This window comes from Gadus macrocephalus, chromosome 16 (genome assembly GCF_031168955.1).
Source record: "Gadus macrocephalus chromosome 16, ASM3116895v1".
NCBI classification, from domain to species: Eukaryota; Metazoa; Chordata; class Actinopteri; order Gadiformes; family Gadidae; genus Gadus; species Gadus macrocephalus.
In genome coordinates, this window is record NC_082397.1 from 7,320,627 (window position 1) to 7,339,749 (window position 19,123).

At 48.3% G+C, this 19,123-nt stretch overlaps 3 protein-coding genes across 5 annotated transcripts in view; 2 read left to right on the forward strand and 1 right to left on the reverse strand.

The window, feature by feature from the left end:
• The window catches only part of zgc:165653 (uncharacterized protein LOC100006671 homolog), an 11,521-nt gene extending 3,867 nt beyond the window's left edge, over nucleotides 1-7,654 (reverse strand). The window contains exon 1 of the mRNA XM_060075274.1: nucleotides 7,210-7,654. The gene's annotated coding sequence lies outside the window, so the exon portion shown is untranslated. The remainder of the gene's footprint in view (nucleotides 1-7,209) is intronic.
• A 551-nt stretch (nucleotides 7,655-8,205) lies between these two features.
• Nucleotides 8,206-14,148, forward strand: blvrb (biliverdin reductase B). Its single transcript, XM_060075270.1, has 5 exons — nucleotides 8,206-8,420; nucleotides 9,753-9,914; nucleotides 10,523-10,612; nucleotides 12,119-12,250; nucleotides 13,697-14,148. The coding sequence occupies exons 1-5, from the start codon at nucleotides 8,336-8,338 to the stop codon at nucleotides 13,855-13,857; spliced, it is 630 nt and encodes a 209-aa protein (XP_059931253.1). The 5' UTR covers nucleotides 8,206-8,335; the 3' UTR covers nucleotides 13,858-14,148.
• A 935-nt stretch (nucleotides 14,149-15,083) lies between these two features.
• On the forward strand, nucleotides 15,084-18,951 carry sertad3 (SERTA domain containing 3). 3 transcript variants are annotated; one of them, XM_060075256.1, is made up of 3 exons: nucleotides 15,112-15,237; nucleotides 15,873-15,993; nucleotides 16,132-18,951. In XM_060075256.1, exon 3 carries the CDS (start codon nucleotides 16,144-16,146, stop codon nucleotides 17,248-17,250), a length of 1,107 nt encoding a protein of 368 aa, XP_059931239.1. In that variant the 5' UTR covers nucleotides 15,112-15,237; nucleotides 15,873-15,993; nucleotides 16,132-16,143; the 3' UTR covers nucleotides 17,251-18,951. The 3 variants fall into 3 exon arrangements, with proteins under 3 accessions (XP_059931238.1, XP_059931239.1, XP_059931240.1); XM_060075257.1 differs by having other exon boundaries at nucleotides 15,130-15,237; nucleotides 15,707-15,993; XM_060075255.1 differs by lacking the exon at nucleotides 15,873-15,993 and having other exon boundaries at nucleotides 15,084-15,237.
• Nucleotides 18,952-19,123: the final 172 nt, after the last annotated feature.

The following is a 19,123-nucleotide window of genomic DNA, read 5'->3' on the forward strand; positions in this document are numbered from 1 at the left end:
ACACACACACACACACACACACACACACACACACACACACACACACACACACACACACACACACACACACAAAGAGCAAGACCAGCTCATTTGATGTCAACCCCTCAGCTACTTCACTGAGAACATGTGTCAAATTCAAACACAAAAGAAACACAAGTATCTATTCAAAATGCGTGTTATTTGTATCGTTGTTATGTAATTCTCATTATTGTCCCTGAAGTGCTACAAAAAATGTAAACACAAAAAATAAACCTCTATTCTGTTTTATATTTTTATGAACACATAAGAAGTATACGGTAACCTCACTTATTTTATGCATACATATGCACAAACCTATAATCTCTTACATTTATGACCACGCGAAGATGTTAATAACAATTAGTGCATTCAACAATGTATCGACACACTTAGGGTTAACACACACACACACACACACACACACACACACACACACACACACACACACACACACACACACACACACACACACACACACACACACACACGAATGTTTGACTTCAAAATAACCAACAATCATCTGCTCTTTGATATTAAACTCCCAAGAATATTATCATATTTATACTTATCAATTACAACTCCCAAATTATTTAACAACAAGACCATTTGCATTGCTTGCAGAAAGTAGGCCACACCGCACCAGTAAACAAGGCAGGATCTGAAGTGGTCTACACTACTGTGAACACCGACGGTACCTCTCCAACAGAGCGCTGAAGCACAGAGCCCGGTCGAGGCCTGCGAGTGTGGGCACTTGCCTCCATGAATGGATTCCTTGTGTCATGCATGGCCTCCCTGTCCATCCTTTACCTTCCCCAGGAAGAGAGATACAGATGGGAGTCCATGCATTGGCCGGGGGTTGTGGAAATATATACAGCCTGCAGCCCTGCAACATCAACTCTGTTTCCGCAAGAAAACATGAAAAGCTGGATAAAGTCAAAGCTTCTCAGGGATCTTTAACGGAAACAGAGTTGATGTTGCAGACTGCGATTGATTCACGACGCCAGAATAAAGCAGTGGTTTTGAGTTATATCAGAACAAAGCGGGTGTGACGGATCCCTTTAAAGGGACACTCCCACACTGCTCTTAAAGCACTCCTTCTCTCCTCGCTGGGCGAGAGGCTTCAGGAAGGTAAGAGGGCTGTTCTTTTGCCTAACAGCCCGTGTGCTCAGGGTGACTTTGTGGGTTGTCGGTCGGATGCTTTGCTGCCAGCAGGAGGTCAGGTGCTCTGTGATGATGGTCAATTCTTCCTGAGCAACGTCACTGCATGGCGTCACAGTCTGCGTGGGGCGTTGGAGCATGGACGGACTCTGCAGGGTTGAGTCCACCGGACTCTGAAACCTCCCATGTCCCCCGGCACATATGGCTTCTCACACACATCAAACCACACCCAGGGTGTGTGTGGCTCCTCCATGGCAGGGCTTCCTGACTTTTACTGTTGTATGCAGCCCTGCAGGTCATCAACAACATCAGTGTGGCTCGAGTACCCCTTCTTAATGACATAATACTATTACCCTTTAGCATCATTATTATTATGTAGGTGCCTAGCCATACTGGAAGAAGCAGAAATGTCAATTTCTGGCATTAAGTTATGGATCAGCAGGCAACAATCATATAGTATAATATTTGTGTGTGTGTGTGTGTGTGTGTGTGTGTGTGTGTGTGTGTGTGTGTGTGTGGGTGTGTGTGAGTTTGTGTGTGTGTGTGTGTTGTGGCATCCCGCCACGTGGTCCCCGGCCTGGACGGGCCCGGGGTACCGTAGAGGACGGGGTGTACCACCCCCACCCACCAGCCGGCGAGAGAGAGCAGCCCTTTCGGCACCCCAATCAGGGTGATTGGGGGACACCTGGCCGAAAGCACGGGGGCCATTTTAAAAGGAGGCACAGCACAGCACAGCACGGGTCGGGAGCAGGAAGGAAGGGCTCGTGGCAAGGAGAGAGCCTAGAGGCCCACGGAGGCCCTAGAGACCGCGACTCCTTCTTTGGTTTGATTGTTTCGTTGTTGTTACGTTGATGTTAAATAAATGCCTGAAATGGCTAAAACCCCACAGCCAAGCAAGTTTTGTCAGTGGAACCCGGCTCATTCAAGGAGCGGGTTACCACATATGGTGGAGAATGCAGGCACGAAGATCCCACTACGACCCCCTGCAAGAGACGCTGCTGCCGCCGCAAGAGACGCTGCTGCCGCCGCAAGAGACGCCGCCGCCGCCGCAAGGGACGCTGCCGCTGCCGCAAGGGACGCCGCCGCCGCCGCCGCAAGGGACGCCGCCGCCGCCGCCGCAAGGGACGCCGCCGCCGCCGCCGCAAGGGACGTCGCCGCCGCCGCCGCAAGGGACGCCGCCGCCGCCGCAAGGGACGCCGCCGCCGCAGCGGGAGAGAAGGCCGCAGCGCGAGGCCGGGACGGGGCTGCGCCGCCGGCCGGCGCGGACGTGGGGACGGGTCGGCCCTGTATGCTGGCGACCTGCTGGGCGCAGGGAACATCTGGTAGTCCGACCATCCCGGTGCGGGTGATGAACCAGGACACGCAGGCCCTCCTGGACACCGGCAGTGCGGTTACCCTCCTTCGCCCCGACCTGGCGGGTGGGAAGGCAGGGGAGCCGATGGAGGTGGCCTGCGTCCACGGGGACACCCGGACCTACCCCACGTGTCACGTGGTTGTCCGCACCACACACGGTGTGTTTACGATCCGGGCGGGGATTGTCCCCCACCTACCGGTCCCCGTGGTAATCGGGAGGGACTGTCCGACTTTCCGCCGGTGGTGGGACCCGGTACTAGAGTCCCGGGGCAGGAGAGATGCGGTCGCCGCCGCGGCAGGAGAGGCAGCTGCCGCCGGCGCAGCGGGAGACGAAGCGGCGGGAGACGAAGCGGCGGGAGACGAAGCGGCGGGAGACGAGGCGGCGGGAGACGAGGCGGCCGGAGACGACGCTGCCGGAGACGACGCTGCCGGAGACGACGCGAGGGACGCAGCCGGCGCCGCAGGAGACACCCGGCCCCGGCGAGACACCATCCTGGGCGGGTCCCTCGGCTACCTGGGGCTTGGTCAAAGGGTGGAGGAGTGTGGCATCCCGCCACGTGGTCCCCGGCCTGGACGGGCCCGGGGTACCGTAGAGGACGGGGTGTACCACCCCCACCCACCAGCCGGCGAGAGAGAGCAGCCCTTTCGGCACCCCAATCAGGGTGATTGGGGGACACCTGGCCGAAAGCACGGGGGCCATTTTAAAAGGAGGCACAGCACAGCACAGCACGGGTCGGGAGCAGGAAGGAAGGGCTCGTGGCAAGGAGAGAGCCTAGAGGCCCACGGAGGCCCTAGAGACCGCGACTCCTTCTTTGGTTTGATTGTTTCGTTGTTACGTTGATGTTAAATAAATGCCTGAAATGGCTAAAACCCCACAGCCAAGCAAGTTTTGTCAGTGGAACCCGGGTCATTCAAGGAGCGGGTTACCACAGTGTGTTTGTATGAATATGCAATTCTGTATTGTGGGACAGATTAGTCCGGAGTAAGTAAAACAGTTCCATTAAAGGATACCTTGCATCGACACTAAACGTCTGCATGCGACGTAGACAAATGATTAGTTCAATACGTGGAAAGTAGTGTGTGTGTGTGTGTGTGTCTATACCACTCAATGTTATTGTTGTCTTGGCGCTATTGGCAGTGCCGGCTTCATAAATCACCAGGAAGCTACTGGGGCAAAGCAGGCCCCTCCCCCCGACTCCACTCCCCCCCCCCCCCCCCCCACCTCGCTTTCATCCTCCCATCTTTCTCTGTTTCCGCTCTTTCTTCAACATTCACCCCAAAACCACACGCGTGCACACACACACACACACACACAGACACACACACAGACACACACACACACACACACGCACACATGTGCACACACACACACACACAGACACACACACACACGCACACATGTGCACACACACACACACACACGCACACACACACACACACACACACACACACCTTTCAAGCATTGACTTCATCATCGCCTCGTCAAACATGGCAGCAGCTCTGCCCAAACACGGACATGCAGTGTGAATTGTTTCCTGGTTTTCTCAATGGGGACTGACCTCAATAGAACATGAATGAGAGTAACATTGACTTAGTTTAATGAGTGGACTTTTGCAGCACAACACAGCACACCCATATCCTCTTGCCTGACATAGCAATTACCATGTAATCCTTCAGAAGATTATGTCATCCAAAGGTTATGTTTTTTGATGGATGTCATTAGGTTGCAGGTAGGAGCCAGGCCTGTTCAGCTCAGGGTGGCCTACTGGGAGACCTGAGACCTTGTGGGTGGAACGCAGAACAGCCCTCGCCAGCCATGGGCTATCCTGCCCCAGATATCATGCTAACATGATGCTAACATGGTTCTACAATGCTGAGTAAAGCATCCGTTACCAAAATCCTTTGTCAAATTTGCTTTGTCTGCCGAAAAGCATTTATCCTCGGAGCGCTCTTACCACGAATATAAACAAAAGCAATAACACTTTGCGCATCGCGTAAGAACTAATTATGAAGTCTAGACAAATAACCTGTGAATGGCGACACATTCACTTTGCAAAACAATTGTATCGGTAAGGGATGTTTAAGTGAAGCCAGGAGAGACATTAAGGCAAGAGGAAAAACGAAGGATGCTTCTTCCCTGAAGTGGTGAGGAAGACGTGTCTCCCGCAGGGATGAAGGCACCGTGAGGTCCCTGTCTGTCAATAGTGTCGTTGGGGCGCTAATGTTCCAAGAATAGCGTGGATCCCAAGCTGACGGCCACACATCTGTGGCCCGCTGTCTCCTCGGATTTAGAGGTGAATCACACACACACACATACATACAAGCACACACACACTTTAACATGGGCGAGATATTTTACCGTCGGAGGGAGATAGGATAAGATATGGAAGGAAGGAAGGAAGGAAGGGAGGAAAGAAAGGAACAGAGAAGTGAGTTTGATACTCTGTCGACCGAGAGAAAAGCAAGAAACGGAGAGCACCTAAAGGAGGGAGATGGGTGAGGTGAATGAAAGGTGAGTGAAGCAGAACGGGAAAGAAAGACCACATGAACAACACACAAACTAATGGAGAGGGAACAGATAGAGAAGGGGAGAAAGAGAGAGCGAGAGCGTCACTATGGGACCAACGGCAGACAACAGACAGCTGCCAGTGTGGATCAGGGTCTCAGGCAGCTCAGTGTCTCTGTTACCCCCAGGTCTCATGGAGACCAACTTAGTAGTACACACACACACACACACACACACACACACACACACACACACACAAACACAAAGGCAATCTCACGCTTTGACTCACACACACGCTCATCCTCTCTTTTACTCTCAATTTTTCTCACACACGCAAACAATTGCACACACACACACACACACACACACACACACACACACACACACACACACACACACACACACACACACACACACACACACACACACACACTCTGAGAATCTTTCGTTATATTTCTCTTGCACACACACGCTCATCCTCACTTTTACTCTCTTTTATTCTTTGAGGTCAAACTAATGTTAATGTTATATTAAACTTCAGTCAGGTTGCGTCACCACAAAGCCTCCCAGTCAGGTGTAATGGACGAAAATCTTAGTTAAGTTTGCACACTGGGATGGGACCACTCCTGAGTAGAGCAGTCCACAGATGAGTCAACAACCATTACAATCAAGGACAACTAGGTGTAAGCTCAAAAAGGATTTGACACAATGCATGCTAAAGTGTAATGCATGCCATGGTAATGATGATCATGACAGTAATATATAAGCAGTTTGTGAGACAGAGAGAGAGACAGAGACAGAGACACACACACACACACACACACACACACACACACACACACACACACACACACACACACACACACACACACACACACACACACACACACACACACACACACACACACACACACACACACACACACACACACACACACACACACACACCATGGTCGGTACCATGGTCAGCGCCAGGCGTTGCGACGTAACGTCACGCAATGCGCGACAGAGCAGATGATATCCAAGGCACTGCTTCAACATAATTCACAACAACTTCAACAGTGGTCCTAGTGGCCGGTTCCGTTCCAGCTGCGCATTAATTCTTCACACAATACGCTCCAGTGCCGCGGAGCAGCGGTAGTAGGCCTCTAGAGTTACAGTGAGTGAGTAGCCGTTTTGGTTCCTCCTCGACTTCCCACCCAAGTGATGGGGAGTGAGTGGGATACTGGGGTTGAGCCTCCTAACTCGGTCCACGCACTTTCGGATGAACCCTCGCCAGATGTATGCTGTAACGTGTTGATACAACGTCTGTCCAATATATTGATATCAAAGTTAAACAATACAATGGCATATTTTATCCTCTGGCGCTAATGCCGGTCATGTAGAAACTACGAGCGCACTGTTGGCCAACCATAAACGACCCAGTGGAGCGGGCGGCACACGACGCACCCCGTGGAACGGACGCGGATCCATCCCTGCATCGCGTGACCCGTCCCGCTACGACGCTGCACGGGACCCCGCTCTGACCGGCCAGCGCTCCTACTAGGCTACGGGCCAATCGCATGAGATAGAATAACGAATTGGACACCGGCTGTGATTATCTCCATGAGTTTATTGGAGCAAGTATTCGCATTAAGTTGGCGGCCAGTCTCGGTTGTAGATGCGTTACGAGTGACACCGTGGGTTTCTCTGGCCATTCGGCCAAGTTGTGCTGCTGTTACCTCACCGTTAGGCCCCAGGGCTTGACCAGAGGACAAAACAATAACCCCTCATCACGAAAGAACCGCTGAGTTTGAAGCAGGCCCTGACAGCAAGCAATAACATACCGGGCTTTAGTGACTAGTCAGCTCTTGGAACAAGGCCGGTTGTTCTCGCTTCAAACCCCCAGTATTTAGCAGGATGCCCCCACATACAGATGATGCGGCTCCGGTGTAGCCCACTGTTAAGCTTTGGCTGTTTACTTTATAGATGAGAAACGCGAATGCGCCCGCGATCACTGCAGCACCCTGCACCCAAATGCAGGGCCGGCGTCCCTGAAACACCCTGCACGAAAAAAAACACACACAGCACCTTGCCTATATACCGCACAAAACAATATGGACCAGACCCCCAACCCCCCTCCCCCCGCTACCTTTTTATAAAAGAGTAACCGTGCAATTTCAGCCGGACTTTACCTGCAGCGTCGCTATCAATCGTGGGGTTGTTTAATCCACCAACACAGAAGGCGTTCGGTTGAATCGATGAGAAGACGGTTATCAATGGAGCGGCAGCAGCAGCGGGCGAACGGCGAAGACATGCACTTCGCTCCTATTCCTTTAAGCTCGCATCGCTGAGTCAAGGAAGCCAGCCGCTGATCGACGATCAGTCCTCACTGGCGTGGACGACGATGGCGATCTGTCGTGAGCGACGGACGTCAGGTGCAGCGGCCCGTCATGTGCATCAAAACGTGGCGGTACCCATGGATGGTGCTGTATAGGCTAGTAGCACGAGCAGCAGCAGCAGCCGGCAGGAGATGCTCTTGATATTAAGGACGCGAGCATCAGTGCGGCGGTGCACGAGAGAGAGAGAGAGAGAGAGAGAGAGAGAGAGAGAGAGAGAGAGAGAGAGAGAGAGAGAGAGAGAGAGAGAGAGAATAAAGAGGGATGGAAGGGAGAGAGAGAGAGATGGGGGAGAGAGAGAGAGAACGAAAGAAAAAGAGAATAAAGAGAAAGCTGGAAGGGAGAGAAATAGAGTAATAGAGAGAGACAGAGGGAGAGCGAAGCGAGAGAGACGCACGCACTATCTGGCACGCGCAAGCAAGCAACAACAAATTTGAACACCAGATACATAAATAAATATTTATATCGATATTTATATTTATATATATACGCATTTTAATTTATATAACCGCAATTTACAGAACTACAGCCATCAGTTGTCACCATTCGGGTCTTATGGTAACTTAAATTATAGCCTACTGTATTTTGTCGGATGCTTTTGCATTAATTCCTCTAAAAATAAAAATAAACATAGCAAAGCGGCAACAGCATAATCTCATATCTATATTAATGTTAACGGAGAAGAAGAGAAGGTAAAGGACCATGAATATCGACGCCTTCCCTTTAATGTCACTCTTCAGGGGCGGGGCCAAATGCGCTTTCCGGAAGTGCTTCGGTTTCGTTATCTGAAGGGGCGTTACTTCAGATGTCAAACGTGCCCTTCGCGTAGCGAAAGTAACTTTTTCCCAACACCTTCAAGTTGATCGCCAATCGTGCAAAGTCGTCACTTTGCGTCGTAGCTCACCGACTGCACACCGTGACGATGTCTGACTCGGTGAAGAACGTGGCCGTGTTCGGCGGAACGGGCATGACCGGTGCAGCCACCGTTTCCCTGGCTGCGGCAGAAGGTAAGGACTCAAGGAGGGTACCCCTAAGGATATCCATAAGGACTCCCTGAAGGATACCACTGTTTACAGAAGATAGAGGATCAAACGTCAGTCGTTTTGTTAAGTTGTTATAGTGCAAGAGACTGCGCAGGAACATAGAGATCAGACTGTACAGAACATGCTTGCAGCAGCATTTAAAAATGAACTGTGAAGTAATGGACGGGATGATGTGAAAGATGCGATCAGATCAGTGAGGTAACGCGTCATAAATAATGCTCATGGTATTATTGTTAAACTGCACCGATTTGATCACATTCAACCGTCTTTAACAGATGCACGCAACACATGCAAGGTATCAACAACTCTGTACATACACAAAAAACAATGTACAGAGGCCTACTCATGTGTTAATTTACAACTGTAAATGTGAATGTGTTTACTGCAACTCCAAGAAAACATTTGGACACTGTGTGTAACACGTGTATGTGGTATACTCTCTCACTATGATAACAATTGGAGAGCTTAATATAAAATTATTAAATATTTAATTCCCAGCATTCTTAACGCAGCCCATTTACACATTAATCACATTTATTTTGAAGTAGGCCAATGCTATGGTATTCCACCGTTTTAATCGATCAAAGTTCTTTATGAAAAACGTTGTTACAACGTTATAATGTTTTACATCATAGGTAGGCCTATAAAGGTGTAAAGATCAATTGGATTGATTACTTTTATCAGCAGTTCACAAACTGTAAACATTTCCATGAACTCATTGTTGCCTTGTCCTGTGTTTGATAATCAACATGTTGCCAACAGCTGGATGAGGTAGGCTCTGGGTTGAAGGGGTACCCGACAACCGGGGAGGAGGGTCACTGGGGAGTTTGGGGGTCACTGCTAGATTGGCAGATCATCAGTCTACATGGCTCAAATGCAAACAAATAATATTAATAATTACTCATTAACTAATAATAAAATGAATAACTAAAGAGCCTTTCTAGGGACCAAAGGGTGCTTTAAACATGGCGGACAAAACAAAATATGTATAATATTAATACAAGAACAGAAAATTGTTAGCATTTCCATTGCCTTCCCACTTTGTCACAACTGGTCAAAATAAAAATGCAGCGTCATGTTGGCTGTTAAGGGCCAGACTAGTGCGTTCTGCTGACTCATGCTAGCTCTCACAGCAGATCTCACAGCAGATGCTCCTCCCAACAACAATCTCACACAATCTCCCCCATGCAGAAGGGGTGTGTTGGCCCTCCCGAGGTGTGGGAGATTCTAGCTGGTTTCAGTTGGGACACGGGTTGGTAAAAATGTATTTAAAGAGGACCCCCCCCCCCCTTCCAGGGTACAACGTGACGGTGCTCGTGCGGGACCCCAAGCGGCTCCCAGAGGGCCACAAGGCCTCCAGGGTGGTGGTGGGAGACGTGACCAACCGGGCCGACGTGCAGAAGACCCTGGAGGGCCAGGACGCCGTCATCATCGTCTTGGGAACCCGCACAGACCTCAGTGAGCTTGGACTATACACAGAACCATAAACATTTATACGTTTCCCTAACTCAAACCTTGTTTTTACCTTCACTCTCTCCGTTTAGACGTCAACGGATGTGTGAAACAGAGAAATTATCTCTGAATAAAGTTGACCCGTACAATATCAAGTGATTTCATAATGAAGTTACTCAGTTACGACTGTTCTTTATTCTGCTCTGTTTGCGGTTTGTATGGCATGGGTGTAATGCTGCATTTAATCCACTAGGAGGCAGCAAAGTGACTTCTTATGTTGGGTTGGACAATCAATCGTTTGTTTTATTCTTGTCCTATTAATCAACCTGGTTCTTAGATCTTTATGTACCGTATTTGTTTCTATTTTTTAAGCCTATGAAGACAATATATAGTCATTATTATCTCATATTATTGCGAAATGTAATTAACCAGGCTTGCCCGGTTATCATAATTTCGATCAAATTCTTGACATATTGAAATCGGGTCCTTTCAACCTGTGATAGGTACATTTCCATGGCAATACGTTTCCTCTGTCAGTGTTGTACCTTATGGCCGTAACTTGATCATGTGAGCCTAACCCTCCCTGCTTGGCCCGGTGTCTCTCCACTCTCCAGGCCCGACCACCATGATGTCCGAGGGTACCAGGAACATCGTGGAGTCCATGAGGGCTCGTGGGATCTCCAAGGTGATTGGCTGCATGTCAGGTAGGACCACCACCACCGCGCCCTCACCCCCTTCCAAGACACTGAGATTAAACAGCATTCTGACCAGGGTTTTCAGTGAAGAATACCAGACATTAGATTAGAGTGCCACACTAGACTTTAAACCATGGCGGTTGGTTGGAATGTTTTCAGGGGAAGTGCCTTATGCCGCGTTTCCACTGCAGGGTGCGGTACGGTGCGGTTCGCCTCAGTCCGGTAGGGAGGGGGCGGTATAGCCCAGCTCAGTTCCAAGGTTGCGTTTCCACCGCCGACAGTACCCTTAATGGTAGGCCGGATGTCGATTGCCGCGGCAGCTACGTAAACATCGTGACATCATAGCAGCGCGACACAGTGTAGCCTGCTCAATAAAAACAATGGAAAAGATGAACGCTACACATTAAACCAAGAGCTACCATGGAAGTCGTCCAGCAACAGTTCCTGGCCTTTATGCTTTTCATATGGCAGTTAATCAACTTCCGAATGCAAGCCATTCGGAAGCAAACTTCCGAACGAAGTTTGTTTGTTTTTATCCCCACGTCGCCCGGAAGTGACGATTCTGTCGACCAATCAACGGAGGGGGTGTGTAGCTCGAATTTTTCCGGAACTCTTTCAGGTGTCTCAGTACCCCAACGGAGGAGTACTGAAGACGAGGGCAAAACGAGTATGGCTCAGTCCGGGTCACGCCCACTTTTGGCGGTGGAAACGCAATCCGTTCCGCACCTTTGCGAACCGAACCGTACCGAACCCTGCAGTGGAAACGCGCCATTAGTGACTGATTATGCACTTACTGTAAGTCTGATCCACTTAAATCATTATTTAATCTATATCTACAAGACTTGCTTGACTTTTCACAACACTTACAGCATATCTAGCATTAATTAGTAGGAGGGTGGTACATTATTTCTTTAGTACATCATACAATACTTTCGGAAAAATTATATAATATTGTATTTGTGCTAGTTACTGAAAGTAAATGTTTTTGACACACAGCCATACAATTTTATAATCGGCATTAACAAATACAGTAGCTGTGTCCACTAGTTCAACCAGAATCTTTTTGGGGGTTGCTTGAAGACCGCTTTACACACTAGGATCTAGGGAGGCACTTTTGGAACTTTTTTCTTCTTAAATGTAAATTGTTAAATGTATTTTTTTTTAATGATACTCACTGGCTGCACACTAAATGTCCCTGTTTCCACCCTAAGTCAAGTCACTCCGGGGGAGACTACAGGAAGTAAAGAATATTTCAGTATCTTCCCCCTCAATCTCAGCGGTCATACACATACTTCCTTCTATCCATTTAATATCCTTTCTTTCCACTGCTCTCCTTCATTTTGAGTCTTAGTCCTGAATTCCCACCACTGTGAATTACCTCCACTATTCTATTTCCTGTTCTCCTCCCACATCCTGTGTTTCTAGTCCCAGTCAGTTAAAACACACTGCCTCACCTTCCCTCCCTCCTCCCTCTGCTCCTCCTCCTCCTCCCATCCTCTTCCTCTCTGCTCCCAGCCTTTCTGCTGTGGGAGCGCTCCAAGGTTCCCCCCCACCTGGTTCCTGTGACCGAGGACCACGACAGGATGTACGCCGTGCTGAAGGAGTCCGGCCTCGGCTACGTGGCCGTCATGCCACCTCACATCGCTGGTGAGCCTGCAGACAGATTATAATGTAGTTATTATCAGCGTCCAATACAAACACTCCCATGTCTCAACGCCTTTTCAAAAAATAAAAGACCCATTGTAGAGCAGACTAATTTAGTGGTGGGCGGAACTAATGTTTTTTATTTCGTGACAAAGACTTGGTTATCTTGATCAGAACACGGGATGAGCCGACGGCTGACTGCGACTTTTACAGGCTGGCGTCAGTCAAAGTGTGCCCTAAGAGAACCGTTTGGCTGTACCTGCTATAGCGATGGCTCCTGCTTCCAACGGTGACTCCCGCTGCTGGTCTGCCGTCAACACTGACGTTTGAACACAAGACTAGATATGATGTGATGATGAGTCACTCCTAAGTGCGTTTTGGGAAGTGCGCAGACTTTTATTTGGCAGGCGCTTCTAAGCAACAGAAGCATGAAGCAAAAGACAGTGTTTATAAGAAAATATGATTCTTAAGAGCAGTTGAAGGGCTTATTTACTGTTATTTATGCCGCTTTTCCACCGCACATGTAGCTCGACTCGACACGACTCGACACGACACGACTCGACACGGTAGCACCACGGGTGCTTTTCCACCGCAAATAGTACCTCCTGGACGTGGGCGGGGTCGGCTGCGCGAAAGGGCCGTGACGTATTTGTGTACGCGACGCAAACAACACATACGCAACCCACACATGGACAGAACCCACATAACAACAATGGAGGACATCGATCGCATTACTATTATTAGCTGGCATGTTGAAGAAGTTGGAGAAGTGGAACATGTTGGCTGCGGCGCTGCTATGGATGTTACCAGCATGGTTGCCATGTCGCTCTCGTGACTTCGTCACACTCTCTGGCCAATCAGTCGCCGGCCGTCTGCCGACGTCACCTTTTAGCATCGGCTCAGCTCGCTTGGAACCTAGAGCGAGTAGGTACTAGAAAAAGCAGCCACTTCAGGTACCAGATACCATGGTACCGCGGTGGAAACGCAAAAAATGCGAGCTGAGTCGAGTCGTGTCGAGTCGTGTCGAGCTGGTACCATGCAGTGGAAAAGCGGCATTATTAACCTTTATTTTACAAGGCAAGAATTGCTTGAGACCAAATTACCTATTATTCGAGCAAGGCCTGGCCTGGCTTGTCATCTGGACCACCGGTAGATAGCAGAACCCTCGCGCCCCCCCCCCCCCCCCCCTTTTTTTTGACTCGTAGTCGAACACGAACACACACACACTTGGTATCCCGCCTCGTTTTTCTCCCACCCACTCACCCTGGGTGTCTCTCCCCCCCACTCACCCTGGGTGTCTCCCCCCCCCACTAACCCTGGGTGTCTCTCCTCCCCCCACTCACCCTGGGTGTCTCCCCCCCCCCCACTCACCTTGGGTGTCTCTCCCCCCCCCACTCACCTTGGGTGTCTCTCCCCCCCCCACTCACCTGGGTGTCTCTCCCCTGCCAGACGACCTCCCCCTGACCAAGGTGTACGCGGTGACAGAGAACAAGCTTCAGGGCCGGGCCATATCCAAGCACGACCTGGCCCACTTCTTCGTCAGCTGCCTTTCCACCTCCGAGTGGGACGGCAAGACGGTGGGCGTCTCGGGAGACTACCCAAGACCCTGAGCACGAGCCAGAGGACCACTCAGGAGCCGTGCACGGCTGGTTTTGTGTCCACCGTGTCACGCCATGGCCGCCTTTCACACGCACACCTGTGTAAGGAATTAAAGTATTTTTTGGGGGAAATGTATATTATATTTCATAGACTTACTTCTGCACTGACTTAATTTTTTTTGCGAGTTGTATTATGCTTTTTGTTTCTGTTTCACTATGGCGGAAATGTACCATCTGATGCCCCTGGTTGCTTTCAGTTTGTCTGTTTACAGATTTTGAAATAAAATACTTTATTAAACACAATATACACGTTTCGAATTTTGTGACTCATGGAATGTATGCCAGAATCTCTGCTGGTGGGCATTTTCAGTGAGAGTGCGTCCATATGCCAAATCTTAATCTTTATGAAGAAGCCTATTAAATAACTAATGTTTAAATGGCTTATACTTATTCATTGAGTCAATTTTTGTATATAACTAAACAAAATATATCAAAAGCGGTTGAGTGCTGCAATATTAGTAAATAGATATTGTGATTATCTATGGGTCGTGACATAATGGTTAATGACACATCTGTGTCCCGAGGACCGAGCAGTTGAGAAACAAAGGTCTAGATCAGTGGTTCTCCGATAAGATAAGATATTTGTTCAGCTGAGTACCCCCTTCACCGAACATAAATAATGTATGTGCGTTCAATTTGGCAGTGAACATACCTGAACATTAAAAGGGTGCAAATACTCACAATTTAGCGAGAAACATGGGCCTATGCTTCATGCAACTGTTGGCTTATTTCTCCCCACAAATGAAGCACAACGCTAGGCCAGGGTCAGAGCATTTAGAGGTGAATCCCATTCAAATATCTTCTTCATGAAACTGACATTTTTGTGTTTCTGGATTATTTTTCAGGGATCCACCTTTCTCCTTGTTTTTAGATTTACATTTCAATTTGACCAAATGGACAATTTGCTTTTCTATCGTCTAGCTTTCAGAATTTAGACTTGTCCAGTGTGAAACGTATATTGAACGCATTGAAACAACTTGTCGACGACAACATCCGAGCTGGATGTCATCCGCTTCGGATAGCTGAATAACGATGAAGGCGGATTATTCACCGTTTTTTAAATGTTTAATTTGAAAACCTTTCGGATCATCCACAATCAGGGGATTGCCTTTTTCGGTAGTCGGTACACTAGGCAGACTAGGAGGCAGCTGCATGTGGGGGTTGAATCATTTCTGAACCTATGCCCCGACATGTGTGACTTGACTTCCTCAGCTGACCAATGCTCGGGGTAGGCGGGGCCAGCCTGTTTCAAAGTAGAAGACTGCTCTTACTTCAGGAAATCGATCTGATCGACGGATACTTTAGTGAACGTATGCTTCCAAGGGGCACCAGGTAAGAAATTCTGTCTATTTGAGAACGGATTTTTATCAATAATGTTACCTGAAATTCTCATAGTTTAATCATAGTTTCAACCCAGACAGCCATCCGGAGAACAGACACAACTGTGTGTCTCTTATGAATATCTACTTTTCGAAATGAATGTGGAATTAGGCCGTTCGCTGTTACAAAGTCTGTAGCTTTTCACTCATTGTGAAATTTCTGTAATGATCGATTTGACGTAAAATAAGGTATAATAAAAGTATTCGAAAGCTAGGAACTTTTAAAAGGTTGACGTAACCAAGATGCAACCGAAACTAAGTGCAATGACTCATAGTATGAATTTACTACTTTTACGGAAGTGGATGTTATATTTATAGTAGTTAATCTGTTGATAATTCAATAAAATATTGCTTATTATTCGGTAGACGTATTTCAACTGGGGCTATATGCGGAACACTAAACAGCTGATAAAACTTTCTAGAGAAAACTGCATTACCCATAAGGCGGTTCGTCGACCTTCCCCCCACTACCTTTAACTCAAACCACGGGCGGGAGAAGAAGATGAACATTCCGCTCTGCCTACTCCTCCGACCATACAGTCTCCGCTGATCTAAAGGCTTATCACTTTTCATGCATTTTTTTTGTAGTATAGTATGAGTTTATGGAGCCGAAAAGTCGTTACCGTATATTGAAGATCGAAGCCAAATTGGGAATTGACTTACTGCTATTTGCAACACCGAATGTGGAGTACGGGAAGTGAATCAACAGGTTTGTCAAGATTTAAAAAGTTGCTCGTTCACTTTCTCTGCAGCTGCATGCGTACCGTTGCATAAAGTGGTTCTCCGAAATGCCAAATGTACCGACTTAATATCATCGTATTAATGTTTGCCCCTCTCTTTGCTGTAGCTTAGTCTAAAGATGATCCTGAAGGGGCAGAAGCGTAAACTCCCGCCCGAGGATCCAGACCACACAGAAGAGACCACCGCAGAATTGGAAGGACAGCGGCAGTTAGTCCTTTACATCTCACTCAACAAATATCAACATGGTCAAGTGTTAGCCGAACCCAGTCTCAGGCGATCTGTTTTAATAGCAAACACTCTTCGGCAAATTACCTTGGAGGCAGCCATGGGAAAAGATGGGGGTTCGCCGACTCCCTGTGGCGCTGCAGCCGCCGTGCATACCAAGGAGGACGGCTGCACTGGAATGGCGACACCGGATCGCCAGTTCACGGTGACGGTCCATAACAGCCATTCAGCTGCAGCCAGTGACTTTTCTTCACCACCAGACCCCCAATTCGGTGTTGCGTGCAGTAGGCATCAGGCGGACTTCCAAGTGAGTACGCCAGATGTGTGTATCGAGGGAGGCTCAGAGGATTGGGAGTCCATGTCTTCAGATCCAGATTTCTCTCTGTCAGCGGCCATCTCCTCCATCCTGACCACGCTGGAGTCCAGCATCGACGGGAACCACGGCGGCTCCCTGGCAGCGCCGCGGACGCCTCTGAGGTCTTTGGAGAACCTGGCGGCACCGGAGGGAGATGGAGCCTCCAAACAGGGGGTGAGGGGTCCAAGCTGGGGGGCCTGGGAACGGGCCGACGAGAGCAGGGCGACGGACAGTTGCGTGGAGGTGATGAGGTCCAGTTACCTGGGGGACCTGGCCCTGGACGACATTTTCCAGGACATAGATACGTCCCTGCTGGAGAGAGAGCTGGGCGTGCTGGGAGCGAGGGGAGAGGGACACCCCAGTGGAGAGGAGCTTCTCCGATACCTGCCCTCACTCTCCTCCACTGTTCCGTCCTTCTCGTCGTTCTCCTCCTCCTCCTCCTCCTCTCCCTTCCTGTCCATTAACCAGAACATGTGGTGCCTTCCCTCCTTCTCCTCCTTCAACCCGACCACCACCCCCTCCGGCTCCCCCTTCTTCTCCTCCTCCTCCTTCCCGTCTCCGTCCTCCTCGTCCTACCCTGGTCAGGGCCTGGCTCGAGACGGGTTGGAGTTGGACCATGTGATGGAGGTGCTGGTGGAGTCCTGAGGAGGTGGTGAGGGGGGGGGGGGGGGGGAATAGCTCCAGACTGAAAGACTGTGAACACGCTCTGAAACAAAAGACACTGAATGGTAGAAACTGTTTTTACACTCTATAGACTGTGTGTGTATATAATTATATATTTAAATTGTGTTTCAAGTTGTTTCGGTGCACTAAGCCCCATGTTGAGTTTTTTGCATCGGATGGTTTTAAGTAAGCAAGCCTGACAGAGATTGAGATCCAGAAGAACGCTATCAGGACGTGTAAGAATGGTTGATGACAGGGACGCCAATCTCTAAGCGAGGGTATGAGTGGATGCAGACGCACAAGGCTGTACATCATATCAGTGACTGGTATGTGAAGGCCATGCTGTAGGTGCCTTTATGTCTGCATGGCTAGTAATGTAATTCCTTGCCAGCTGTTACCTTAGAAACAAAGGGAACCTCAACAAATATTTTCATATTTTGTCAAGAGGGGGAGAGATGGTTCTGGTAATAGCCAAACGGTCTGCTCGTGTTAGTATATGTTCAGGGCTGTGCCTCGTATTGGAGCTGTCAATAACACAGCTCAGGCATGCCGTTGGTTATGTATTGAGGCGGTTCTTTGTAGTTTGTGCACATAGGAATGGGTATGTTGGCCAATCAGGAATAGACGTCTGAAGACATCTGTTGAGTTTTTAAAACCGAGATGAGTTTAGGAGGGGGAGTTTAGAGAATATTAACAGTACTAATACAATGTTTTTTTCTAATCCTATTTGTTATCAGAGGGTTATGAAATGACTTCTCAATTGTGTTCCATGGGGGAGATACCAGTAGCGATACTGTGATACTTCTTGTTAGTTTTATCTGACCCTATTTATTATAATGTTTAAAATGACTTTCTAATGTTATCATTACACACTTGATATTATATATTGTTCAGCTGGTGCTCTCCTTTTTACAAAGATCCAAATTGCAGTCTCTTGTGTGAACACCAGGCTGGGATGTGATCGCAACACAAATCAAGTTGAACAGCTTCCGTGCCAAGCTGAACCCAAAACCCTTAGTGCTCAGGCCCACGGGTCAGGTCGTAGTCTCTCACAGAGCCGTGTGAGCGAAGGGTTGGCTCCGTGGCCGTGACGCATGGTGCATGCTGTTCTTGAGTCAGTCACAAGTTCCTGTTCAGAGGGGTTTGGTAGGAAATCCACGTCTGGGTTTACGTCATTAATTGAGCATTGCACTTTGAATTGTGTCATTGCCACCTTGCAGAGGCAGAAAGATGGTATCTGATGTCGTAAATAGTCAAATTATTAACGTTTATCCGATGTTATGGTGAAGCAAAGTCTTTGAAAGAAAACCATGTTCAGATTGAACCCTAATTGACAGATTCAACGAGCCGCACTTGGAGATATTGGTTTTGAAATGCTCACAGAAATTAGGTTTGAGAAAGCACATTGTGATACCTCCTTCTGCAGGTTTTTGTCGTCCTGTAATATCCTGCCGATGATGGTTCCAAGTTTGTGTCAGGTGACACATTTATAAAGATTTATAAGTAATTGTATTTTACACTTTTTTTTATTAATGTATTGCCTAAGCAGTTTAATTAATGATTTCAAATATGTATTATGTTTTTGGGTGTGGTTCTCAGACACTGAATCTAAAATGTTCAAATGTTCATGTTCACGTCCATTTTATCTATCTTTTACTGTTCTGAAATAAATCGGAAAATTTACATTTGTCTTGTCACTTGTTCCATCCCTTTCTCCAACCCACACACATTTGATTAACAATAAGGTAGTAAGGACTTCAACTGAGGCCCATTTAACTTAAACCTGTGAACAAGTGAATTATGAAGACTTGCTTCCATGCTTTATGGCAATATTGATAAAACACTGATTTGGTGC

Bases quoted from the DNA above. Each gene is read 5' to 3' on its own strand.
- blvrb (XM_060075270.1), top strand. From the start codon at position 8,336: ATGTCTGACTCGGTGAAGAACGTGGCCGTGTTCGGCGGAACGGGCATG. The intron at 9,915-10,522 runs GTGAGCTTGGAC...TCCACTCTCCAG, and splicing joins GGGAACCCGCACAGACCTCA to GCCCGACCACCATGATGTCC. The intron at 10,613-12,118 runs GTAGGACCACCA...CTCTGCTCCCAG, and splicing joins GGTGATTGGCTGCATGTCAG to CCTTTCTGCTGTGGGAGCGC.
- sertad3 (XM_060075255.1), top strand. From the start codon at position 16,144: ATGATCCTGAAGGGGCAGAAGCGTAAACTCCCGCCCGAGGATCCAGAC.